Source organism: Hemicordylus capensis, chromosome 6 (assembly GCF_027244095.1).
Source record: "Hemicordylus capensis ecotype Gifberg chromosome 6, rHemCap1.1.pri, whole genome shotgun sequence".
Classification (NCBI taxonomy): Eukaryota; Metazoa; Chordata; class Lepidosauria; order Squamata; family Cordylidae; genus Hemicordylus; species Hemicordylus capensis.
In genome coordinates this window covers 498140-522680 of record NC_069662.1, presented here as the reverse complement: position 1 = coordinate 522680, position 24541 = coordinate 498140, and the positions used below count along the sequence as shown (strand labels likewise).

The 24541-nt window shown below is 62.7% G+C and overlaps 3 protein-coding genes across 15 annotated transcripts in view; 1 reads left to right on the top strand and 2 right to left on the bottom strand.

Annotated features, from left to right (window-relative positions):
* Positions 1-3096: 3096 nt before the first annotated feature.
* On the bottom strand, positions 3097-4691 carry MED11 (mediator complex subunit 11). Its single transcript, XM_053259565.1, has 3 exons — positions 4489-4691; positions 4210-4340; positions 3097-3653 (listed from the first exon to the last, which is right to left on the bottom strand). Exons 1-3 carry the CDS (start codon positions 4589-4591, stop codon positions 3516-3518), a joined length of 372 nt encoding a protein of 123 aa, XP_053115540.1. The 5' UTR covers positions 4592-4691; the 3' UTR covers positions 3097-3515.
* A 56-nt stretch (positions 4692-4747) lies between these two features.
* On the top strand, positions 4748-13685 carry LOC128329062 (collagen alpha-1(I) chain-like). 10 transcript variants are annotated; one of them, XM_053259528.1, is made up of 9 exons: positions 4769-5181; positions 5700-5778; positions 5877-5952; positions 7589-7662; positions 10091-10321; positions 10623-10688; positions 11384-11442; positions 12578-12662; positions 12780-12890. In XM_053259528.1, the coding sequence occupies exons 1-8, from the start codon at positions 5043-5045 to the stop codon at positions 12634-12636; spliced, it is 783 nt and encodes a 260-aa protein (XP_053115503.1). In that variant the 5' UTR covers positions 4769-5042; the 3' UTR covers positions 12637-12662; positions 12780-12890. The 10 variants fall into 10 exon arrangements, with proteins under 10 accessions (XP_053115508.1, XP_053115499.1, XP_053115509.1 ...); XM_053259527.1 differs by having other exon boundaries at positions 4771-5181; positions 12578-12666; positions 12780-12912; XM_053259525.1 differs by having other exon boundaries at positions 4772-5181; positions 11384-11459; positions 12780-12902.
* The window catches only part of ARRB2 (arrestin beta 2), a 13442-nt gene continuing 2505 nt past the window's right edge, over positions 13605-24541 (bottom strand). For 3 of the 4 annotated variants that reach the window (XM_053259508.1, XM_053259510.1, XM_053259509.1), the window contains exons 2-15: positions 23954-23984; positions 22477-22537; positions 21801-21845; positions 21080-21276; positions 20849-20908; positions 20622-20689; positions 18754-18889; positions 18009-18093; positions 17499-17571; positions 15780-15917; positions 15284-15367; positions 15103-15182; positions 14937-14991; positions 13605-14453 (exon numbers count right to left, since the gene is read on the bottom strand). In XM_053259508.1, the coding sequence (XP_053115483.1) occupies positions 14357-14453; positions 14937-14991; positions 15103-15182; positions 15284-15367; positions 15780-15917; positions 17499-17571; positions 18009-18093; positions 18754-18889; positions 20622-20689; positions 20849-20908; positions 21080-21276; positions 21801-21845; positions 22477-22537; positions 23954-23984 (1210 nt within the window). In that variant the 3' untranslated portion in view covers positions 13605-14356. Of the gene's footprint in view, positions 14454-14936; positions 14992-15102; positions 15183-15283; positions 15368-15779; positions 15918-17498; positions 17572-18008; positions 18094-18753; positions 18890-20621; positions 20690-20848; positions 20909-21079; positions 21277-21800; positions 21846-22476; positions 22538-23953; positions 23985-24118; positions 24368-24541 lie in introns of those variants that run through there. The other variant, XM_053259511.1, reaches the window with a different exon arrangement.

Here is a 24541-nt window from a genome sequence, read left to right as displayed (position 1 = left end):
GCCATTACAAGACCGGACCCAGATGGAGTCCTAACTCCAGCCCAGAAGATGAGCCAGGAGCTTCCAGGGAGGATCCGGGGTGCCTCCCCTCCAGATGTGGAGAACCAGAGAGGAGGAGCCCGAAGGAGCCGGCTCCCTCCTGAGTGTGCATCACGACGACCCACAGGCAAGGAGCTGAGCCCACCAAGGAGGCGGCTGTCCTCGTTTGCTGCTGCCCGCTGAGCGGAATGAATCCGCTGGCGTCTCTTGCCCGCCTGAGCCTCCGTTCAGGCCCGCAGCTGGCCGAGGGCTCGGGGACTAGCTCGGTGCTGCTGCTGCTGCTGCTGCTGGCCCGGGATGGGAGGGTGCTCAGCTCTTGGAGGCGCAGAGGGGCCAGACAGCCCCCCCCGCCCCCTTCCGACCGGGCACTGCGCGCCACCGAGAGCAGCAGTAGTGGGATTGGGGCCCGAGGCGGGTGGGAGGGCGCCCCCGCGGGACTGCCGGGCTTGGCGCTGTGAAGGAGACACCCGCCGAGGCAGAGGCGGATCGGAGTCAGGCCGCCGCGCCGGGATGGAGCCGAGAGCCCCGCGGCCCTGGCCTTTGCCAAGGGTGGCCACGGAGGCTCGCCGCTGCCGGCCCGGAGCGGCAGTCCAGACTCGGCGCCCCGCTCTGGGCCTTGCCACGCCGCCAGCCGCGGAGAGAAGAGCCCCTGGAGACCGAGCAGCCCCGAGGGGGAGAGCGGGGGAGCACCCAGCCGCGGACCAGCTCCCGGGGCTGCTGCCGCAGAGCAGGGAAGCGGGCGCCTTCCCAGGACGGTCGCGGGGAGCTCTCCGGCCGTCCCGCCCCTGCAGCTCTTTGCCGCCGGCGGAGGAGGAGGAGGAGGAGACGCCCCACAGCCCCTCCCCGAGGCTGGCGCGCGCGCGCGCGGCGGGGGGGTCAGCCCAGGTGCCCCGCTTCGCCGCCCAGAGGAGCCGCTTCTCTTTCGCTGTGTGGCTCCCCCGCCAACTCCCCACAGGCTTCTCCACCCTCCGAAGCGCGGATCCCCCCTTGCGCCGCTGCGCTTCCACGAAAGCGAGGCCGCGGAGCGAACGAAGCAGGCGCCGCCTTCTCGGGCTCCCAGGGAATCCCCTCGGCCTCTTCCCGCCCCACGGAACCCGCCCTTCTCCCACAGCTCCGCCCCAAGGCAGAGCCGCCGCCGCCCAGCCCAGCCCAGCCCAGCCCTTCCAGCCAGCCAGGGCCTTTCCCAGAGCGCGCGCGCGCTCTCTCCCCCTCCAGATCCGCCCCGCTTCTTTCCTGCCCACATCACCGCTCGGGGGACCCACTTCCCTTCCTCGGAGGTCTCACTGCCCCCTGCTCGGGTGCCAGCCTCCGCCCTTCCCAGCCAGGAGTCCCCTGTTCAAAACCAGAGCGCTGGGGAGGCATCACCGCCCACTCGGCCTGCTGACGGTCGCTGGCTGGGCCTTGGCCCTTGCTTTGCTTTGCGTCAATGTCGCGCCTCCCGTTTTGCTCCCTGCGACCTTTCGCGGCGGCGAGATCCTTTCATCACGCCCACCGTGGCTTGATGCGGAGCCTCTTGGTGAGATGCCTCCATCCGGGTGCCTCGGGTAGCCTCCCCCGCACCCCCCCCCTCGAGCTGGAAGTCCCCAAGACACCCACCCACCAGCCAGGTGCCTGTGCGCACAGCTCAAAAGGAGCACGAGGTCTGGGCAGAGCTTCAGGGGAAGCCACTTGCTCTGCACAGCCCCTGGCAGAGGCAGCTGTTCCTGCTTTGCCCACCTCTGGGCAGAGGCAGCAGCGGGGGGGGGGGTCCCTGCGGAGCCCAGCCCCTCCTCTGTGCTTCCCAGCGCTCTGTGCACACCTTGCAAGAGGCTCCTGCCCCCTCCTCCGGAAAGGTTGCCTCTGCACCAAAGAAGACTGCAAGAGAGGCCAATCTGAGATGGCCGTCTCTAGCGGAGGCACCAAATTCCACGGGTCAAACCGACAGGAAGCCACAGAGGAGTTGGCAAAGCCAGGAGCCTGGGCCCCCCTTGATTCTGGATCTTCCCCTCCTGTCTCTCCCTCTGGGCTTATGCCCAGCTGGAACTGGGCCAGCTCAGTCAGACCCCTGTTATTCCAGTCCAGTCCGGCAGAGAGGCCCTCCTTTCCCCGCTCCTTCGGCCACAGTCCAGTGAGCTCCCAGGCTCCCCCCCCCACAACTTGCCCTACACCCCCACCCCACAGCACTGTGTGTGCAGTTGAAGCCACGCATGGCACAGAAGCCGGTTCCTGGCCCCCACGCGCCTTGCTCCATGGCATTCCTGACAGGAAGGGTAGGAGCTCCGTGTGTCTGAACAGACTCCCGGGAAGGTGCCTCGGCCTTCTGCATCGGAGGGCGTTTTGACATGGCAGAGCTGACCAGAAATGGATGGAGTGCAGACGACGGTGTGTCTTGAAGGGCACAAACAAGCACCGTGTCCTTGACAACCACATGCCTTATCCCACAAGCACCTGGGCCCATGCCGGATGCCACACCTTATAGAAGGGGCTCCTCCCAACCTTGGATCCCCATGTTGGACTACAACTCCCATCACCCCCAGCCACTACAGTCTTTGGCATCTTTGATAAGACACAGCGTGTCTGGAGACCCACCGTGAGGAAGCCTCATCTTGGACACTGTGCCAGATGCAGCCTTAAAGGACCCAGAGAGGTTACAAGATCTACACATTTATGGAGGAGTGTCGCTCCCGACACACAAGTGACGTTTCAAGCCTTCTACAGAAGCAGTCCAGCCAAGGCCCACGGAGGTGGAAACACAGAGAGCCAGCCTGGTGTAGTGGTCAGAGTGCTGGACTAGGACCAGGGAGACCTGAGTTCAAATCCCCCTTCAGCCATGAAACTAGCTGGGTGACTCTAGGCCAGTCACTTCTCTCTCAGCCTAACCTACTTCACAGGGTTGTTGTGAAAAAGAAACTCAAGTATATAGTACACCGCTCTGGGCTCCTTAGAGGAACAGCAGGATATAAATGTAAAAAACAAACTAACAAATCTGTCCAGAGTAGGAGTAGTAAGGAGTATGTATGTTTTGAATTATTATAGCAATGGTTTATATGTGTAGTTAACGTGAACTGTGCAGATAGGTCAGTGGGAAGTCAATATTTACTTAATTAAATAAGTGAATGTAATTTGAGTGTAAAGCTACTGTAAAAGCCAATAAAATTTAAAATGCAAAAAAGAAAGAAAGAAAGAAAGAAAGAGAAACGTCTGTCCAGAGCAGACTCTGGGTACTAGGCACCCAGCCCTGGGCCCACGTCACTGAAGGGCGGAGGGCTGCAGCCAGAGGTTCCTCAGAGAGAGACGGCCAGCAGTCCTGCCAAGGCCAGGCCTGCTCCTCCCCTTCACGCTGCGTGTCGCAGGGTCTCCTGCGGGGCTGCTGTCATCCTGCGGTGGAGCCAGAAAGCAGGTTCCGGGTCAACATGGGGCCCCTGGTGCTTGTTGCTCATGCTGCAGGAAGCTCACCCCATGGTTCAGTCCGCAGGTACTGCCTGCTGCCGGCCAGCCTATGGCTCCAACATCTGCTCGCAGGTCTGAGAGAGTTCGCCCAGCTTGAGGCGAGCATAATCGATACGATTCCGCGCCATCTGGCAGTCCTTGCGAACCGAGTAGCTGGACCCCTCATGCGGCTGCCCCGTGGCCACCTGGGGAAGAATGGGGAGTCTCATGGGAGGAAGGCACAGCACAGGCACTCCACCCTCTCTGCTTCCCTGCCCCCTTCCTTGGGGGCATCCAGGCCCACCCACAGCCCCAGATGCTGAGGAAACTTTGCTCCGTGTTTCCTTCAGTTCAGGTACCCCACAGAGATTTTGCATGTGTGTCTACATGCGCATGTGCGTGCACACACACACACTCAGATGTTACGGCTACTCCAGCCACTGGCTTATGACTAGACAGAGTTACTCCCCAGCACCTCTACCCAAGCAAGCGTTCCCAACTTGTCCCATTGACTTCATCAAGACCACTTAGGAGCAGGGCGGCTGCTGCAGTGCAGGGGCGGGGGCGGGGGGAGCAGGAGGACTCCGAGTATCTCCTCCTGGAAGCCCCTCAGGTGCCCCTAGGAGGGGGGGGGGACTAATGCCCCCTACAGGGAAGCCTCCCCCCCCGCCGAATGCGGCTTGGCTGGCTGACCAGAGTGGCCTGCCGGGGCCTGCCCGCTGAGCAAGGGGGCTGCGGGGGGGTGATGGGGGGAGCCCCCACCTGGGTGAGGTAGCGGATCTGGGCAGAGAGCTCCGACTCCACCTTCTGGACGGAGGACACGAACTGGAGGGCCTGGCGGTCCAAGAGGCGCTCGTTGGGCTTCTCCTTGGACAGCTCCAGGGTCACCGTCCCTGCGGGGGGGCGGGGGGAGAAAGAAGAAGCATGACGTCAGCAGGGGAGAAGCACGACGTCATAGCCCCACCAGGACCGTAACAGGCGGAGGCCACGCCCGCCGGCCGCGCCCAAGGGCCGCCTCCCCGCGCCGGGCCGGGCCCCCACCCGCGCTCTGCAGGGCCACGCCGATCTCTCGCTCCAGCTCCTCCAGCAGCCGCAGCCGCTCGTTGGCCAAGCCCAGGCTGTAGGCGCTCGCCCCGGCCGCCATGCTCGAGACCCTCGCCGGCACCCGTAGCTGCTCTTCCGGTTCTTCCCGCAATTTCTCCTTCGGGCGGGCCTCTTTGGGAAACGCATGCGCACTACGGTGGTGCGTCGCGAACCATAGAGACAGGCGAAGGCAAGAGCGGCCGGAACTTCCGGCAAGAAAGCGACACCGCCCCCTGGGCCTGGCTCCTTCACTGATATTGAGAGACCTTAAGCTGAGAGACCTGATATTGGCGCGCCATAAGACCCGCGTTAGAACCAGCAGGAGCCCCGCCTCGCTTTGCCGCTGGTTGGGCGCGGGAGGAGCCGCCCTGGGGGAGACCGTCAATGACTTCCGGTGCACTCCCAGCAGTTGCCCGTCGCGACCGCGGGGAGGCGCCCTTAGAGTAGCCTTGCGCTCTAGGGAGGCTGTTGCGCATGCGTCCTGCCGGCAGTGGCTTTAAAAACAGACTACAATGCCCGGCAGCCCTTGCGGCGAGGCGGGGCATATGAGCGGGAGAGGGATGCAGCGCGTGGGGTGGCGGCAGCACGTGCGGGCGGAGCTGGAGAGACGCGAGCGCAGCGGGCGGGGCCTCCGAGGACTGCTGGAGCGACGTGAGCCCCTGAGCATGTTCAGAGCGTCTCGAGTCCTGGCCGGGGGGGAGGGGGCGGCTGGTGATGGAGCCTCCGAGCTCAGAAGCCCGCTCACGCTGGCGGGGCGAGCTGCTGCCTTCGTGCCTTCCTACTGGAGGGTTTCCGGTTGGGTGGCTGCCCGGCCGCTGCGGGACTGGATGGGGCTGTAGGGTCTGGGCTAGCCGGGCTTCCCTGATGCCCCCTGCAGAGGACAGTCGTGGTCCGCTGTCGTTTACCCTGCTAGCCAAGGATGGAGCCTCCACGCTCAGAGGCAGTCTATCTCCGAATAGCAGGTGCTGGGGACAGATAAGCGGGATGGGGGGCGGCCTGTCGGGCTACGGCGTCTGGAAGAACTGGGTTGCTGCTGGGTGAGGGGGCCTTGTGTGGGGGTCTGTGATGTCGGCCCCAGGGGAGGGCGAGGCCGTGGCACAGTGTGGCCCCCACCCCACCCCGCACCTGACCGCGTCTCAGCTGGCCCCGTTGCCTGCCCCTCTTCGCAGATGAGAAGCTGCAGGACCGGCTGGAGACTCAGCAGACGCTGCTGGCAGAGAAGCTGCTGCAGGCCGGAGAAGCCTCCGGGTGAGGAAGGGGCGTCTGTCCCGGGCAGAGGGGCCACGGGGGTGGGGAGGCAAGGGTGCTGCTGCTGGCTGACCTGAGCCCTCCCCCGGTTTTTCCAGGCCCCCGCTCGACCTGGCTTCCCTCCGGGTGCAGCACGAGATGGAGGCTGCTGAGCTCCGCCGAGAGAGAGAGGAGGCGAGTGGAGCTGGGGGGTCGGGTGGGGTGGGGGGCAGGCAGCCCTGGGGAGGCCAGAGGAAAGGCGGGACAGAAGCCTGAGGGGCTAAATAACTCGTCATCGGAGCCAAGGCAAGACCCCCCTCATCATTTATCTATTCGGCTTATCTTTTGCATCCATATACACCCCCACCCCCCACCCCCCAACAAGAGATCTCTTGAAACCATTCAGAACCACTGTCAAAAAACCCTTGAAGACATCCTGAGCGAGAAGCCTGATCAAGCAGGGGCTGCGTTTCCAAGGGTCACTGAAGACCAGCCGGGCAGGAGACTGGCTCTGCTTCGGGTTGGGAGCTCCTGCCAGGGCCCCCCTGGAGAAGGCCCGGAGGCCGCCAAGGAGAGCTGGCTTCATGGAGGAGGAGGAGGAGGAGGAGGAGGAAGGGGAGGTGCTCTCCAGCCTTGGACGGGGCTCCCTGCTGAATTAAGAGCCTCCCCACCTCTGACAACTTTTAAGAAGTCTTTAAAGATGCATCTGTTCACCCAGGCTTTTAATTGATTAGATATTGTTTTAATGGTTCTAACATTGTTCTTAAATTTTAAGTTGTAATGTGGTAACTTTTTTTGTTGTCATTTAATTTGCTTTGCTGTAAACCGCCCAGAGACATAAATTTTGGGCAGTATAAAAATATGTTAAACAAATAAAATAAATAGCATTGGCAGCCAGCGCAGTAATGTGGTCTCTTCAGGTAGCCTGGAGACCAATCTGGCTGCCAGTTAATTCTGCATCAGTTGCTTTTTTCTGAACTACACCGCCCAAATAACATGTTTTGCAGTAGTCAAGCCTGGACGTTACCAGCATATGTGCCACTGTTTTAAGGTCCAGAAATGGGCATAGCTGGCATAGCAGTTGAGGCTGATAAAAAGCACTCCTGGCCACTGCCTCAACCTGAGAAGCCAGGGAGAGGTTTGGGTCCAGAAGTGCTTGCGCAGACTATATTCCTGGTCTTTCAGGGGGAGTTGACCCCAACCAGATCTGAAGCACTTCCTAAGTTCCAACCTTCCACAATGAGCCTCTCTGTTTGGATTCAACTTCAGTTTGTTCTCCCTCATCCAGCCCATTACCAACTCTAGGCAGGCATTTAGGGAGGTTAAGCCATTTCCTGATGAAGTTGATATGGAGAACTCGATTTGGGTGCCGTCAGCAAGTTGGTTACACCCTGCATCAGATCTTCAGATGATCTCTCCCAGTGGCTTCATGTAGATGTTAAAAGCACTGGAGACAAGATGGAGCCAGTCCTGCACTCGTTGTGTTTCTGTGCTTGGTTAGTTCCATTTCTACTCGGGGTGGGGTCTGCTTTTCTCCTCCCATAATTGCACAACAACCTGGTGAGGTAGGCTAGGCTGAGAGTGAGTGTGTGATGGGCCCATGACTCAGCTTCCGGACTGGGTGGGGATTTGATGTTGGGCCTCTGTGCTGCTGCCGCAACACCGACCCCTGGGCCGAAGGGGCCGTTACCCCCGGGCTCCTGCACAGCATGCCGGACGGGTTACTCCTCCTGGAAAGCGCACGGGTGGGCTCTGGGCCGGGGCGGGCTGCTGCTCCCCTCCCTCCTCCAGCCTTGGGTTCTCACCCGCCTTTCCTTCTGCTGCTTTGCAGCTCCGCCAACAGGTTGCCCTCTTCACCAACATGCTGAGGGAGACGGAGGCCGAGAACCAGGAGCAGCGGGCCAGGTAGGCCTCCTTCCCTCGTTGCCCCCCCCCCCCCGCAGTTGTGTGGGGAAGGGCTCAGGTCGGCTGCCTGCAGGGTCTAGAGCTGGATGCCAGGAGCCTGCAAAGGGACAGGAACTGGGGGGGGGGGCGGGGAGCGCAGACCCCTCCGCCAGCGGAAGCCTGTTGAGTCTGCTGGTGTGGCTGGTGCTTTAGCAGACCCAGTTCGGTGGGTGGGGGGAGTTGGGGGTCTCCCCTCCATCTGGTGTGACGTCATTGAATTGCCTGGTGGAGCTGCAGTTGGTCAGAAGGGCAGCCCTGCAGGATCAGGCCCCCCAAGGAAGCCCGTCGGGTCCAGCACCTTCTTGCCCACAGTGGCCCACCAGAGGCCGCCCCTGCGGAGCCGGACGAAGGCATGCGCCCCCTCTCCTGGGGCGGCTGCGGCTGCTCCCCTGCCTCTGAGCCTGGAAGCAGCCTAGAGCCCTCCAGAGGCGTCGCCGCGGGTAGCCCTGCCCTCCACCAGTGTGCCCAAGGCCCTTTGGAAGCTCCCCAAGCTGGCAGCCACCCCCACATCCCGTGGCAGAGAATCAGGAGGACAGCAGCACAGCCCTGCTGGATCAGGCCCCGCCAAAGAGGCCCATCTCGTCCAGCCTCCTGTTTCACACACAGGGGCCCACCAGATGCCACCTCTGGGAGCCACAGGCAGGAGCTGGAAGGGGCAGGCCCTCCCTCCTGCTGCTGGGACTCCCCTGCAACGGGGACTCAGAGGCATCCTGCCTTGGAGGCTGGAGGTGGCCTGTAGCCATGGATAGACCTCTCCTCCATGAAGTGATCCAAACCCCTCTTCAAGCCATCCTGGTGGTTGGCTGTCACCACATCTTGTGGCAGAGAGTTCCACAAGTGGATTATGCGTTGTGTGAAAAAGTACTTCTGTTTGCTGGTCCTAGACCTCTTGGCAATCAATTTCATGGAGTGACCCCTGGTCCTAGCGTTGTGTGAGAGGGAGAAGAATTTCTCTCTCTCCACTTTCTCCACTCGATGCATGATTTTATAGACCTCTATCATGTCTCCCCTCAGTTGTCTTTTTTCTAAACTAAATAGCCCCAGGTGTTGTAGCCTTGCCTCCTAAGGAAGGTGCTCCAGGCCCCTGATCATCTTGGTTGCCCTCTTCTGCACCTCTTCCAGTTCTACAAGGTCCTTTTGTAGATGTGACCAGAATTGTACACCGTTCTCCAGGTGTGGCCACAGCATTGTTTTGTATAGAAGTATTATAATATTAGCAGATTTATTTCCAGTCCCCTTCCTAATGATCCCTAGCATGGAATGGGCCTTTTTCACAGCTGCCCTTGACACTGAGTCGACACTTTCAAGGAGCTGTCCACCCCCGCCCCCCAAGATGCCTCTCCTGGTCAGTCACTGACAGCTCAGCTCCCATCAGTGCATACTTGCAGTTGGGGTTTTTCGTCCCGTGGATCAAAGCGAGTCACTCTGTGTGCTTGTGATCCTGGGTGGGGTTGGACACTGCGCACACGCACACACACACGCGCACCCCCCCCCCCCCCGCTGCTTGCTCCTCCCTCAGGCGTTGGGTTGGGCTGGGTGTCCCCCCACTTGGACCACAGGGAGCCCTGCTTGTCTCAGGAGCTCCTCTCTGGCTTGCTGCACATTTGGGGGTAGTCCGCCCCCCCTCTTGGGACCTGTGGCCTCTGCCCCACAGCGCGACTAGTGGGGAGAGGAAGGCGTGGGCCCTCCTCCTCCTGCCCAGCTTAACCTGAGGACCCAGCTGGGACCCCCGCGAGGCGTCTTGCTCCGTGGCCGACTCTCCTCCCGGAGCAACTCTCTTCCTCCCCTGTGCCCTCCCTCACCCTTTCCTCCTGCTCTTGAGGAAGCCTGGGGCTCTTGCCCGGCCTGTGGGCTTCTGGGAGGCGCCTCGCTGCCCGCGGGGGAAGCTGGCCTGGCTGTGCTGACGCCTGAGCTGAGCCTCTGCCGCTCGCGCTCTGCTTGCGTCTCGCCGCCTCCTGCCTCCCCCTCTCCTCCAAGGGGCCTTGGCCTGGTGCGCCTGCTGGGTGGGCAGGCTTTTGCACCCCAGAGCAGCCTGGCCAGGATCCCTCATTGTGGCTCAGTGGCGCAAGCGGCCCCGTTGGTGCGGGCAGTTGCTCTGGGACAGCCGCGTCCCCAGCGGCCATCCCGGCGTCACCCCATGTGCAGAGGGGCCCTGGAGGAGGGCGGGGAAGACCTTGCGCCCTCCGGGTGGGGTGGGGGGGCTTGTTGCTCCTGCCCTGGGCTGCGCCTGGCACGGGGCGGGCAGACTGGGCCTCCAGTTGGGTTCCGCCACGCGGCAGGCCAGAGGCAGCGGAAGGGCCGGGAGTCTGTGCCTGCCTGGCCCTCGGAGGCTGCGCTCCCGGGTCCCGCGGCGGCCAACGGGGCTCCCTGCGTCTCTGTCCCCTGCCAGGGCGGGGCGCCTCAGCCAGGCCTCGGCCGCCCTGCGGCACCAGTACGAGGAGCTGCAGTGCAAGGCCTGGCTGCTCTCCCGGGAGGCCGAGGGGCTGCGCAGGGAGCTGGAGCGGGCCCAGGCGCTCCTCCAGGGGGCCCGGCAGGAGCGGCTGCAGCTGGAGGCCCGCTGGGTGCGGGAGAAGGCGCTGGAGGCCCAGCGGCTGAACTGCGCCAACGAGCGGGAAGAGCGGTGAGTACGCAGCGGGCGCGCTGGAGGAGGCATGGCCCCGATCCTTGGGCTGGCAGCGCCCTGGGGCCCCGCCTCTCCCAAGCTGGCTGGGTGGCTGCTTGCTTTCAGCGCAGGCCGTAGCCGAGGCCCTCGTGGGTCCCGGTGGGAGGGCGCGTCCAGGGTGCTCCCAGGGTCCTCGGCAGCATCGCCCCCCCCCTCGGCCTGCTGGGAGGACCCCCCGGGGGAGCCTGCTGCGCCGGGCAGATGCTCTCGGTCCCCGGAGTCCGTTCCGGCCCCAATCCCCGCTCGCGCTTCTTCGCAGCTATCGGCAGAAGGTGGCTTGTCTCCGGGAGAAGCTGAGGAGGGCAAGAGGCCCCTCGGCCAGCCTGTGAGTAGAGCGCCAGCCCCATCCCTCCAACGCCAGCCCTGTGGCGGCCTCTCCCAGGAGAGCCAGCGTGGCACAGTGGCTCTCAGACCCGGGTTCGGATTCGGACCTGGCCAGGTGAACAGCGGGTTGAATCCAGCTTCCCCACTTCATTTTGGACCATGGAAAATCTGGACAAAAGTCTAAATCCTTCCGGTCGTAACGTGCCCCGTGACATAGACGATGGCGATCTCCCTGGCCGCTGCCGCCAGCCCGATCTTGAGTCAGGCCCGGGATCCATTCGCCCCGGACTGCCTCCTCTGGCTGGCCGAGACTCTCCGGCGCGGGGGGGGGGGTCTCCTTTCCCAGCCCGGCTGCCCAGCCCCCCTTCAGCTGGACCTTCTGCAAGCGGGGCAGGGCTCTGGTCACTGAGCTGGGGGCCTCCAGCTTGAAGTCAGAGACTCCGGTCTGGCGTGGGAGGGGGGAGAGCCGGGGGGGGGCTGCTCCGCCGAGGCCACTGCTGCCTGCTGCAAAGTCCCGGGCAGAGGGAGGCCTCTTTGGCAGGAGCCCCCGCTGGGACTGGCTCCCCCCTGAGCCTGCCTGGGGGCGCTTTCTGGGGGCAGCCGGCCTCCCTGAGCAGGGGTTGCTGCTGTCGGCTGGGAGTCCCGCTGTGGGACTGGCTGCCCCCCCCCCCGACCCCCCTCTCTTTCTTGCCGCAGCGTTTTCAAGCCGGGCGCAGAATCGGCCATCAGCGACGGGGGCAGCTTTGGCACATCGTGTGAGGAAGCAGAGACGGTATTTGGGAGCCGCCCTTGGCGTGCCTTCCTCTTTGCCCGGGGGGGGGGGCGGCAGTGGGGCACTGAAGCCTGTGGAGACGGCCTGGGCGGCTGGGGTTCCCTCTGGAGTAACGGAGGGTCGGGTTGCAGCCTTCACCCGCCTCGCTCTGAGAGGGGGCCTCCGGCTGCACCCCCTCTCTACCCCCCCCCGGTGCCCCAGCATTTGGCCAATGCCGGCAGCAGCAGGAGCTGCTTCTTCCTCCCCAGAGATGGGGAGGCGGGCAGAGCCCTGGTGCACCCTCCGGGGCTCTCCTGCAGAAATGTGATGTAGTGGGGGGGGGTGCGAAGGGTCTTCTAGCCAGCATAGATAGGGGCCTGGAGGGTCCTCTCGGGCAGCGGAGGAAAAGCCGTGGCCGCCTCCTGCCTGGCAGCCCTTCATCGGGGGAGCCTCGTTCTCAGCTGCCCCAGAGCGCAGCAGGGCTCGATCCTGCCGGGTCTGGCCGGGAGATTTCGGTTGCAGAGGAGGAGAGCCTTCCGAGTGCCAAGAGCCATTTCACAGTGGACCCAAATATCTGGGGCCTGCAATGGCGGGTGGGGGTGGGGGCTCTCCAAGCAGAAGCTGGGCAGCCATCTGCCAGACTAGATGCCCTCTAGACACCCCCTGCCCCCCCCCGCCCCCGGATGTTAGGCTGGGGCTCAAAGTCCCAGTGGAAAAGTCACACCTGTCTTTGCCAGTCGCCTGCACAGATGTGTCCGTGCCAGAGAATTTGGTAGGAAACGTGGCCTTGTGGGGCCTGAAGTGCGCCCTGCCTGGTGGTGCGCTTTGCCCAGTCCTGGGCGGGGGGGGGGGGGGCTGTGCTCCTGGGAGGGAAGCGGAGCCTGTCGCTTCTGCTCTGGGGGAGGCCAGCAGGGCAGGGTGTGGCCCCCCCATTCAAGGCGCTGGGCCAACACTCTCGGAGTAGCGGAGAGTGCTGGGTGGCGGGTTTGCAGCCACAGCAAGTCTGGCTGCAGGCAGGCTGGAAGCCTTTCCTGCGGGGGGGGGGGGGAAGAGGCTGCCTGGGGCGCTGCTCCTGCCACGGGCAGATGCCCTCCAGGGGCCGTGAGCTGCTCCATGGCCGGCTCTTCTCCCTCTCCCAGCCGGAGCACGCAGAGCCCATGGAGGAGGCCAGCCCTACAGAGTGCTTCATCCCCGGTGAGAAGGGCGGGGACTCAACCCCAGCAGGCAGGTAACACCCCCCCTAGTTCTTTGGCAGTATGGGGTGGGGGACTCTGCCCATGCTCAGGGGCTCGACCCCTCTGCTCACCCACCCGTGTCTCTGTTCTTGTGTTCCTGCTGTAGCTGCAGTTCCTGAGCCCTGAGGCACTGGGGAGCGGAGCAGGCGTGGATCCTGGCCCTGCCTGGCACAAGCCACCACCGGGGGGGGGGGGGGCGGAGCTTCCAGCGTGCACCAGCTGCTGCCCGTGGCATGCTCCCTTTGTGTGCCCAGCTGGGGCCAGCTTTCTGGCAGGGGCAGGGGCAGGAGGACTTGGCCAGCATCCATCACGGGGCGGAAGGTGGAGGCTCAGGCCTCTGTGCCTTTGGAGGTGGCGGCAGCAGCAGCAAAAATACCTCCTCCTAACGAGCCGTAGAGTTGCTGGCTATCACTTGGTGGGGCACATGGGGGGGGGTGCCTAGTGGTTGCTCTCGGCCTCTAGCTGTATGGGAGCAAGCGGGGTGTGGCAGCAGTCCTCCCACTCCTCTTGCTCTCAGGGGCCTGCAGAGATCTGGGGGGGGGGGGGGCGCTTCCACGGCTGAAGAGGTCCCTGCGCTCTGGAGAGGCAACTGGCAGGGGCTCCCCCAGCACTAGGGGGCTGGGAGAGAGTGAGCAGCAGATGGGCCAGTGGAACCCCCCGCCACTGGACCTTCACGGGGACAGCAAAGAGGCTGCAAGCCGGCTCAGGCCCAAGCGGGCCCCCCCCAGGATGGCTTCTGGGAAGCCTCGCAGCAGGGCCTGGGGGCAATGCACCCCCCCCCCAGCCGTCCAGAATACCTGCAGGGAAGCCCTTCGCCTGGCCCGTGGGAGTCTCTGCTTGGGGTTCCTTGCTGGCCGGGGGTGGGGGGGGGGGGGAACCCAGCCTCTCTCCTCCTTGTGTCCTGTTCACACCATTAAAAGAAGCTCCAGGCTCACGGTTCAGCGGTTTTTATTCGGTTCTTTGCTGCTGCTGCTCAGACCCTGCAGCAAAGGGACTCCCCTCCCTCCCTCCCGGGGAATGATTGGGGGGGGGGCAGTTGGCACGTGCCTTCCACAGTGTGTGTGTGGGGGGGGGGGAGAGAGGGAGGTGGCCTCGTCTCCACCCCAGAGCGGGAGTGGGGTTTGCTGGCCGGTAGCACTCTGCCCCGGGGGGGAGGGGGGGGGCTCCAGGCGCCTGTCTCCCCCCACCCCGCGATGGTGGCCGGGCAATCCCATTGCTAACACCGCCTCCGGCAGGTAAAGGGAGAGGTTAGGACAAGAGTTGCCCAGGGAGGGGCCAGACACACACTCCAAGGTGGTGCTGGGGGGGGGGGGGTTGGGTCAGGCTGCGGGGAGATAATGCCCAAGTATCGATTCCAGTGCGTTAGACAGAGTGGGGGTCTCCTTGGGTGTCAAAAATGCATTTGGAAATATATATATATATATGTATGTATGGGGGGGGAGAAGGGCAGCTGGGGCAACCCCCCCTCTAGTCACCTTGTCTCCCCCAGACCCCAGGAGGGGGTGGGGGTTTGGCTCCTGTCACAAGAGGGGGGGGAGGAGGAGGAGGAGAGGGCAAGGTGACATTCACGAGGGGGAGGGGGACTGCCCCCTCCCCCCTGCCCCCTTGGCTGGTCCTGGGTGGGGTTTCCAAAGTGTGTGTGTGGGGAGGGAGGGCCCCCCCCCCCCCGCTGTGAGGCTCCTCCTAGCAGAAATGGTCGTCGTCTTCCTTGTCGTCTTTCAGGCCCTTCAGCCGCAGGCGGGCAAAGTCTTCAAAGACAATGTCGTCGTCCTGGCCGTAGCTTCGGGGTGGGGGGAGGAAGGAGGTGGCAGTCAGGTGGGGGGGCTCTGCTCCTGGGCCCCCCCCTCTCGCTCCCTCCACACCTCCCCAGGGTGGGCTACGCCATGGCTGTTCCCCCCCCCACTCACCAGCATCACGGAAGGGGGGCAGGGGAAGAAGCCTCACTGCCTCCCCCCACAATGACTCTCAAGACCAGAAGGCCTACTCCCAGCAAAAGCTCCCCCTAGCCCAGGATCCAGTTTCCAACAGGGGACAGCAACCCCACGCCCCCAGGAAGACCGGCCACCGAGTAACTGGGATTCTGTCTCTGCACAGAGATGGCCCCCCCCACAGGCCCCCTCCTTGCAGGATCACCATCCCTTCACTGGTGGGTGGGGCGGTTCCCCTCTTCCTTGGTGGGCCCTCGGCTGGAGGGGAGCTGCACTCTCCGCCCCCCCCGCCCCCTTCTGCACAGGGGTGGGCACCCGAGGAGGGCTCGGCTTACTTGGTTTCAAACTCAATGAGGTTCGTGTCCACCGGTGTGTCCATCTCTGGAGCAGCTAGGAAGGGAGAGGGGAGGGTCACTCAGGAGCCCCCTTCCCGGGGGGGGACCCCCCCTCTCCCCCCCGGGGAATGCAGCTGGCAGGAGCGGAGCCAGCCCGGGGCCTTACCTAGCGGGGGCTGTGATGGCACGGCCTGGTCCGGCGGCTTGGGGTGCATGAGGACGAAAGGGAGCTCCACCGAGACGTCTCTGTGGCGGGGGGGGGGGGAGAGAGAGGGGCCCTGTCAAGCTGAGAGCGCAAGCCCCAGTGGGCGGGGGGGGGGGGGCGGCCGGCAGCCCCAGATACCTACCCTCCCCGGGACACCACGAGCTTCACTTTGACCCGGTAGGAGACCAGGATGCCCAAGACCTCCTTGTTGGCGCCTTCTTTCACGCTGCAAGGCAAAGGGGGGGGGGTCACACAACCACAGCCCCGCGGGTGTGGGGTGCCCTGGGGCAGGAGCGCCTCTTCCCATTCAGCCTCCCTGCCTGTGGGTGGGGCCCTGGGGACTTGGAAGGCCTGCCAGGCGCGCCCCCCCCCCGACATGACACCTTCAGGGACCCAAGAGGGGAAGGCTCGCTCCACCCGCTGGAGACCTGGCGTCCACCTCCAGGAGATGTGGGGCCGGCCACTGGCATCTCCCACCCTCTTGCTGGGGGGCTTGGCCGAGGCTCTGGAGCAGGGGGATCCCTCGGGGGCTCAAGGTGTCTGACTCCCAGCTAGGCCAGCCAAGGATCGGGGCCTTCGGCGGTCCCCTTGGAGGCAGCGGAGAGGAGGGTGCCCACGGGGGGGGGGGGGACACTCACATGGTGGAGGAAGCCAGGTTGGTGTCCTCGTGCTTGAGCTTCCCGTCCAGAGCCAGGCCCCGCTTCTCCCGGTTGCTGCTGAGGAGGGGCGTGAGCGTGTACACCTTGCAGACGGTGGAGCTGGGGGCCACCTGGTCGCTGCCAGAACCAATTCAAAGGGGGACGGGGAGGGCGGACAACGTGTCCAACATGAGACCAGCCTCTTGGTGCCGAAGGCCGGGCCTGGGGAGCCAGCCAGGCCTCTGAGGGGACCCCAGGGCAGAGTTCCTGGCCGGCCAGTCACAGCTCTTGGCAGCACCTCGAGCTGCAAGACAGCCGGGCTGGGCACGGGACCCCTCCCTGCCTGGAACCCGACAGAGCTGCTGCCAGTCAGAGCAGAACGCACTGGGGTGGCTGGACCAAGGGCCTGACTCCACATGAGGCTGCTTTGTCGAGCTGAATGCAATTCCCAGCATATCCCAAACGGCATCTTTCCTTTTTAAATTTCATGTTTGAATGCAAGATGTTGGCACCCTGTTAACACCACAAGAACAGCCCATCCTGTTTCCCACAGTGGCTCACCAGATGCCCCTGAGAAGCCCACAGCCAAGAGGTGAGGGCAGGCCCACCCTCTTACTGCCACTCCCCTGCAACTGGTATTAGAGGTATCTTGTCTCTGAGTAGCCACGGAGAGCCCTGACCTCCCTAAATTTCTCTAAGCCCCATTTAAAGCCATCCAAACTAGTAGCCACCATCACATCCTGTGGCAGAGAATTCCATAGGTTAATTGTGTGCTGTGTGGAAAAAGTACTTCCTCAGTCCTAAATATCCTGGACTTCTGTTTAATGGGATGGCCCCTGGTTCTAGTGTGATGGGAGAGGGAGAAGAATTTCTCTCTCTCCACTTTCTCCACCCCATGCATGATTTGATAGACCTCGATCATGTCTCCCCGCAGTCGTCTTTTTTTCTAAACTAAAGAGGCCCAGAAGCAATAGCCTTGCCTCATGAGGAAGGTGCTCCAGGCCCCTGATCATCCGGGTTGCCCTCTTTTGCCCCTTCTCCAGTTCTACAATATCCTTAAGATACGGGGACCAGAACTGCACGCAGTACTCCAGGTGTGGCCTCACCATAGTTTTGCACAAGGGCATTATAATATCAGCACTCCTATTTTCAATCCCCTTTCTAATAATCCCTAGCATGGAATTGGCCTTTTTCACCCTTGAGTTGACACTTTCAAGGAGTTGCCCACCGCGACCTCAAGATCCCTCTCCTGATTTCACTACCCTAAATCATCTAGTGCTGTCTGCAAACGTGGCCACTTCGCTGCTTACCCCGAGCTCTAGATCATTTATGAACAAGTGAAAGAGCACCAGTCTCAGTACCGTTCCCTGGGGGCCCCCACTTCTTCCTTACTTCCATTGGGGAAACGGCCCCTTGATCCCCACCCTCTGTTTCCTGTCCTTCAGCCAGTCACCAGCAGCCCACACATGAACCTGCCCCCTTCTCCCAGGACTGCGGCATTGGAGTTTCCCAAATCCCATATGGGGACGCCTCTTTCTAAATCCACGAGCATCTATTAACTGGGAACCTTGTTGCAGATCTGGAAAACCCATGGAAGCTTTTGGGGCTGGGGGGGGGGAGGGGGAGGCTGCTGCCCAGCCCTCTGCCTCCGCTTGGGCAGGGAGAGGCACCGCTCAGAGGCCAGGCAGGGAGGAGGGCCGCGAGGCGCTGGGTACTCACTCCTGCTCCGTCTGGGCCACGGGGCACTTGTACTGGGCCGTGCTGAAGAGGCAGATGTCCGCGTACTGCCGGACTGCAGGGCAGGAAGGGGGAGAGACGCCAAGGTCAGTGGTGGGGAGCGGAGCCCCCTCCCGGCAGCAATCCTGCCTGAGCTGCAGGAGTAAGAAAAGCCGGGGCAGGGAGGGTGCCTCTGCCACGGTTGCCCCCTCCCACATGGCACTCTGCACATGCTCAGTGGGGCTCGAATGTTTTGCCGAAGGGCCACGAGTCAGGTGCTATCCTGGGCTGGCTGGGGCACCTTTCTGTGCAGCTGACGGCAGGCACCCCAGCCTGGGTCACGTAGGCCAGTTATGGCGGGGGGGGGGGGGTCTGAGCGGCCTCTCATCTGCTCCAGCCCACCCTGCCCACCAGCAGCGCCCAGCTACCCATTCCAGCCACTAGAACTGCCGCCCCTTCCCCAGAAAAATGCAAAGGCAGCCCCCCCCCGCTGTGCCCAGCTGCTGGTCATACCAGACACCTTCACTTTCTTGACACTTTTGCTGGAGTTGTTGGTCACGTGCACATTGATGCTGATGGGCTCCCCGTGGTAATAGAGCTGGGGGGGGGGGAGAAGGGGTTGTCAGAAGGGTGGCCAAGCAGGAATCCCCCCCCGGGGGGCTGGGTCAGTCACATGACCCCTGCCTCCCAAGCCCAGCACCACCCAGGCCCCCTTCTCTCTTGGCGCTGCCGCTGGGAGGGCAGGTCTGGGCCTCTTCGGCCATTAAGGCAGCCCCCCCTGTTTCGGGACATCAGTTTGCATCCAAAGACGGTGGGTGGGCTGGGAAGAAGGACAGACCCCCAAAGCGGGGTGGCCCCGACTCGCCAGTCCTGGTCCTTGGGCTGCGAAGTCCATGTTAGAGAGAGCAAGATCGCCCTGCGGGTACTGAGAGGAATGCAGTATCTGCAGGGAAAGCAGCCATGGGAGGGAAGGATTGCAGGGGGGGGGCTGTTTCGTGGCTCTCTTCCTCATTCGAGCTCCCAATGCTTAACTTTCCTGATCAGACTTTGAAATAAATAAATCAATAAAGAAGGAGGTTTTCTGCTTCAGTGTTTCTGGCTCTCGCTCTCTCTCTTCTTTTGCAAGCACCAATTTTGCTCTCTTCACAGAAGGACTGTTTTACACAGAGCTCCTTCCTGCCCCTGCCCCTGCCCCTGCCCCTGCCCCCCCGGCCAATCAGCCCCTTTGCCCCAGCAGTGCCGTACAGCCCCCACATACCTCTTTGTCCAGGGAAGCTTCCAGGTGCAAAGACCGGTCAGACATCAGGAAGTGCCGGGTGGTTTCGGCCATGGGCTGGGGGCCAGGCTTCTCTGGGGCATACTGGACCTTCCGGATGACCAGGCGGACCGAGTTCCTGAAAAGGTCACGGGGCCGGGTGGGGGGAGCTGCTGTGAGCCGATCTGAACAGCCCTGTGTGTGTGTGTGGGGGGGGAGACACGATCGAGGTCTATCAAACCATGCATGGAGTGGAGAAAGTGGAGAGAGAGAGATTCTTCTCCCTCTCCCATAACACTAGAACCAGGGGTCATCCCATGAAATTGATTGCCGGGAAATCCAGGACTAGCAAATGGAGGTACTTTTTCACACAACACGCGATGCACTTGAGTCACAGCAGGAGGGAGGGCCTGCCTTCAACTCCTGCCTGGGGCTTCCAGCGGCATCTGGTGGGCCACTGTGCGAAACGGGATGCTAGACTAGACGGGCCTCCTTGGGGGGCCTGATCCAGCAGGGCTGTTCTGATGTACCGAGTGCAGAGGGCAGTTTGCAGAACCCAGGCCCCACACAATTCAAGGCGATGTCCTGAACAGGAGCCTCAAAGGCCCGAGCCAACGGGGGAGACACAGGAGCATCCTCCCTGCAGTGGCCAACCAAAAGCCTCTGGGAAGCCCACAAGTGGATCTTGAAAGCAGAGGCCTTCCCCTCCTATTGCTCCCCAGCAACCGGTCTACAGAGCTAGACTGCCACTGGTCATGGAGGTTCCATTCAGCCATCATGACCAGTAGCCGCTTCAGATGGGTTTGTCTAATCTCCTTTTAGAGTGATATAGGCTCAGGGTCAAAAGAACATAGAAGCTGCCATATACGGAGTCAGGCCCTTGATCCACCTAGTCCCGTCTTGTCTTCACAGACTGGCAGCGGCTTCTCCAAGGTTGCAGGCAGGAGTCTCTCCCAGCCCTACCTGGAGATGCTGCCGCCGCCGCCAAGGAAAGGACCTGGGACCTTCTGCCTGCATTCTAGGTACTCTCTGCCACTGAGCTACGGACCCCTCCCCCCCGCCCTCAGGGGAAGCTCTTACGGCACCTACACATAGCCTCCCATCCAAATTCAAACCAAGGCAGCCCTGGCTTAGCAAGTGGGACAATTAATGCTTGCTTCCGCAAGACCAGCTCTTCTCCCGCAAAGTCACCACTCTTCTCTTGTGGCAGCAAATTTTTCTAATCAATTGTGTGTTGTGGGAAGAAAGCGTTTAACTGGGTCTGTCCTGAATCTCCTGCCAGTCACTTTTACTGACTCCTCGCTCTGCTGCGGAGAGAAGGTGGGGAAGAAAACCCCTCTCTTCCCGTCCTCCACACCAGGCGTCGTCTAAGAAGCCTCAGAGAAGTGTCCTCATGCTGCCCCCCCCCCCGCGCCAGTCACTTCCCCCCGAACTAAGAACGGCCCAATGCTGCTACGGCCCCCGCCTCTGCCTCTGATCTCCTTTGGGAGAGAAGGGGGACCAAGGGGCCCATGTTGCTCCGAATGTGGCCAAAGCACCAGTCTGTACAAGGCAGAGGGGTCTCGGGTTTGGGTCCTCAGATGTTGTTGGACTACAACAGCCCAAAGGACGATGGGGGTTGTAGTCAACAACGTCTAGGGACCCGGCGTTGAGAACCATCGCAGACCCCTGGCCACCTTGTGATCCTGGCCATTGGCTCGCTAGCATGGGGTCTGGATTTCCCCCCGAGGCTCAGGAGCCAGGGAGAGGAGGGGTGTGGGGCGGGCGAGATGAGGGCATCGTCCCCTTCCTCTCCCGGAACACGCTGGCTTCCCGCTTGCAGGCTTCCCGCCATCCCACCCTTGCCACCTCCACCTGCCGAACTCCGTTACCTTTTATGAATCTTCTCATCTACATTTTTGGCACAAAAAGCCCGGATCTCGAAATCTACTCCACAAGCCTGAGGTGGGGGGAGAAAACCAGAGGGCCCCTGTCAGTGCCGGTGGGCCTCACTGTCCCCTCCCGGACCAGCGTCCCCAGACTCAGCCCTACCACCACCCCAGTCCTGCCCCAAACAATCCCATCCCAAGCCCCCCAGTCAGCCTCCGTCAGCCCCTACCTTCCCCGTGTCTTCAGGGCCCGGCTGCAGCGTCACTGAACATGGCAGGTTCTGCGGTATCTGTGGGGCACAGAGAAGCAGAGGGTCGGAATCCTCAAGATGCAAGAGCAGCCCCACAGGACCCGCCCCCCAAGGGCCATTCGGGGTGCTCTGGGCAAGGGCCAGGGAAGGAGCCCTCCCCCCCCGCCACCCGGGACGAGGCCAGGCAGCAGTGGGGCAGGGCCGTCTTACGATGAAGCTGAAGGGGTGGGCGTTGGCCCCCAGTTTCCGCAGCAGCCGCTCCTGCAGGCGGGTGAGGGGGTCCGGAGCCGCCTCAGCAGGCGGGAAGGCCTGCCACGAGGCCAGGAAGAGGTCCTTGCGGAAAGACAGCCCCAGAACATCCAGGTCCTCACGGCCGTAGCGGAAGGCACAGGTCAGCGTCACAAAGACTGCCGGGAAGAGCAGGCGGGGAGCCGGCGTCAGGGCCCAGCCCCGTCTCGCCGCCCCCTCTGCGGCACAACTGGAAGCGATGCTCTGGCCTCCTGCGCTCCACCCAGCCTCCCACCCAGCGGCCACCTGTTTGCACTCGTGAGCGGGAGCCGCACGGAAGAGCCCGGCCGCCCCTCCGGCTGCCTGCCCAGCCTTGGGCCTTCTGAAGCGCGCCTGGCCTGGCCTGGCCTGGCCTGAGCGCGACGAGCAGAGCTCCGCCCAAACCGGGCTGCGCAACCTGTGGCGCTCCAGATGTGGCTGAACCAGCCTGCTACCATCGACTGTGGCCGGGCCTGACGTTCAGCCACATCTGGAGGCCCTTTGCCAGAGGAAGCTCGCAGCCGCTCACACCCAGCGTCCTTTTCAAAAGGACGTGAAGAAGGGCAGCGGGTCTCTCCGAGAAGCGCACCCCCTGGAGTCTCCCCCTCCCGCAAGCCCAGCATCCAACCCCACCCGCCCCGGGCAGCTTCCGGGCACCACTTACCCTTCCGATCCTTGAGGTATTCGGGATCCACAAGGACCACGCCGTCTGGAATGGGTGGGAGAAGCATGAGGCAGCACACAGCCCCCCAGCAGATCCCTGCCCTCCCCCTTCCCTCCTGCACGAGGGCCGTTTCCTCCCTGCCCACCCCCACACCGGGTCCTAGAGATGTGGCTGATGGACTGAATCAGCGCAAAGTCAGGTGTGCGCAAGATCCCTCCTCCCCAATAAAAAGGCCCTCCCCGCCTCAAAAATGTCAGTGCCTTTAACTAGCAAAGCATAACTTATTTAAAGCTAGGCAGGATTACCACGGGCCTTTCATAAGTTCATTAGGCATAAGTTTCATAAGGAGTCATGAACTTAGCAGGTTTTTGCTCTGAATCTCTGAAGAAGGGTTCTGTGAAACCTGTAAGTTTGCTTCCAGCATACTGAACATATTAGAGCCCAACTGTGTGGGAAACTGGGAGGTCCATTATGGACCTAAAAATAAACCAGAAACCAGCTAACCCCACCCCTTTCTAAAATGGGGAAGAATCATCAGGCCAGATAGAGAGAGAAGCTACAGTACCCCCCCCCCCAAGGTTGTGCATGTGTGGGCATGGGGGTGGTGTGTGTATGGGGAGGGGGGAAGAGGGGTCGGTTTCCATAGGGCTGCTGAACGGCCACCATCCCCACTCACCAACAGGGTCAACTCTGTCCAGGTGGTCCACAAAATCACGCTTGCCCAAGTAGACGGTCAGCTGGTGGAGGAAAGGAGATGCCCGTCAGCGGGAGGCCCCCGGGAGGCCCGGCTAGAGGGGCCCCCTGCTGCTCCTCCCCACCCCAAGTCTCAGTCCAGTCCCATGTCGGTCACCCCTCCACCCACGCTCAGACCCCCCTGCTCCGCCAGACCCCTTCCTACTTCCAACCCAGGGGCCCCCCTGCTGCCCCCTTGGCAAATCCCCAAAGCCACCCGGTGGCAACCGCTGTGGGTGCACCGGGACCCGCAAGCTGAGCCCGACCCTCCACCTGGCTGCCCAGCTGCTTCCGATAGACGCGCAGCCTGCAGCCCGGAGACACTTCACAGCGGATGCGGTCCAGCTCCAGGGGCTCCATCCTGCGCTCCCCTCAGTGGGCCTCCTGCCAGGCAGCCTCAGCACTGCCACAGCTGCCTCCCTGCCTCTCCACCCTGCTTGCCTGGATGGTCTCCCCAGGGGGGGAACCTCTGCCAGGCACCCCCCAGGGAGGACAGCAGCCAATCCGGCAGAGAGGCATCGCCATGGAGACGCTGGGAGGCAACAGGGCCGGAGAGGAATTAACCCAGTCCTGGCCAAAAAGGGAGCCTCCCGCCCCCCGCCGTCTCACTTGCCCCATAACTTGCCTTGAAGTGGAGCCCCGGTGGGGTGTGTGTGTGTGTGTGTGTGAGAGAGAGAGAGAGAGAGAGAGAGAGAGAGAGAGAGAGAGAGAGGCCTGACTGCCTCCAGCCCCATTTGGAGCTCAGTCACACCTCGGATGTGGCCCCGTATTGCAGATGAAGCATTACACCGACCTTGGCACCGCAAAAGGATGCCCACCGCGTGCAATGGCCCAGCCTGCCCAGTGGCCACACACTAGGACGGGGTCTCACACTCAGCAGTGTCTGTACACAACTGCCCAAACTTTAGACACAGCTGTGCAAAAGAGAGGGTTGCCCACAGTGACGCTGCCCCTCCGCCCCCCAAGTCACTGTGCAGTGCAGGGTCCAGGCCCCCCCCCCAGCCTTGGTGTTAGGGGCACATGCATGGTCTCTGCCTGCCCCTGCAGTCTCCTCTGTGCCCCCACAAACGAGGCCACTTGCTCCGGCCCCGGAGAGCAAGTGCAGCCCCCACGCAGTGCCTGGATTGCACAAGCAGATGCCACGCGGACCAGCCGGCGGTTGAGCGCAGCAGGGCCACTTCCTGGTGCAGCCTGGGCTGCCTCGGGAGGAAGGAAGCCGGGTGGGGGAGGAAGAGCAACAGGAAACCCACAATGGCAGATGGGGAAGGAGACCCGCAGGGCCCGTGGTTTGCGCACACAGCAAGCTCAGGGAGAGGCTGGGGGGAGGGCAAAACGGTGCTAGATGGGGGGGGGGGCTGCTGCTGCTGGATATTGGGGAAAGCAGGATGGGGGGGCACTGGGGGAGCAGAAAGGGCACTCACCTTGCAGTTGGGGCTGGATTTCTTGAAAACTCTGTCAAGGAAGGACGGAAACAGAGTGAGAGAGAGGTCTTGGTCAGCAAGCAAAGGCCCTGATCCCTCCTCCCTCCCCCAAGCAGCCAAGGCCTTTCCCCAGCACCAGGGTCCCGTCCCCCTTCCTCTCCCCACCGTGCCATAAATCAAGGCTCCAGAGACCAAACGTGAGCTTCCTCTCCCCGCACCCAGCCAAAGACACTCCCAAGGGGGATTACTAGAGTCTGTTGTCATGGGAACAGCATCAGGACCAGGTGCCTGGGTGTTGCCCCAGCAACGGGAGCAGCTGTCATCTTGTTGTCAAGAGCCCGGTGGGAAGCTCTCCGCTGGGGTTACCTCCTTCCTCATCTCTGTGTGGGGAGGCCCAGAACAGACCCCGCCACCCCAGCACCAACCAGCCCCTCCCCCCTCCCCTCCCTCAGAGCCAGGCTCTCTCTCTGCACTTTTGGGCACCTGTCATCAGGATGTCAGAAAAGCCCTGCAGGATCAGGCCCAAGGCCCGTCCTGGCTTGCAGGAGGGGGAGCCCGGGACACCCCCACCCCATGTTTTCAATGCAC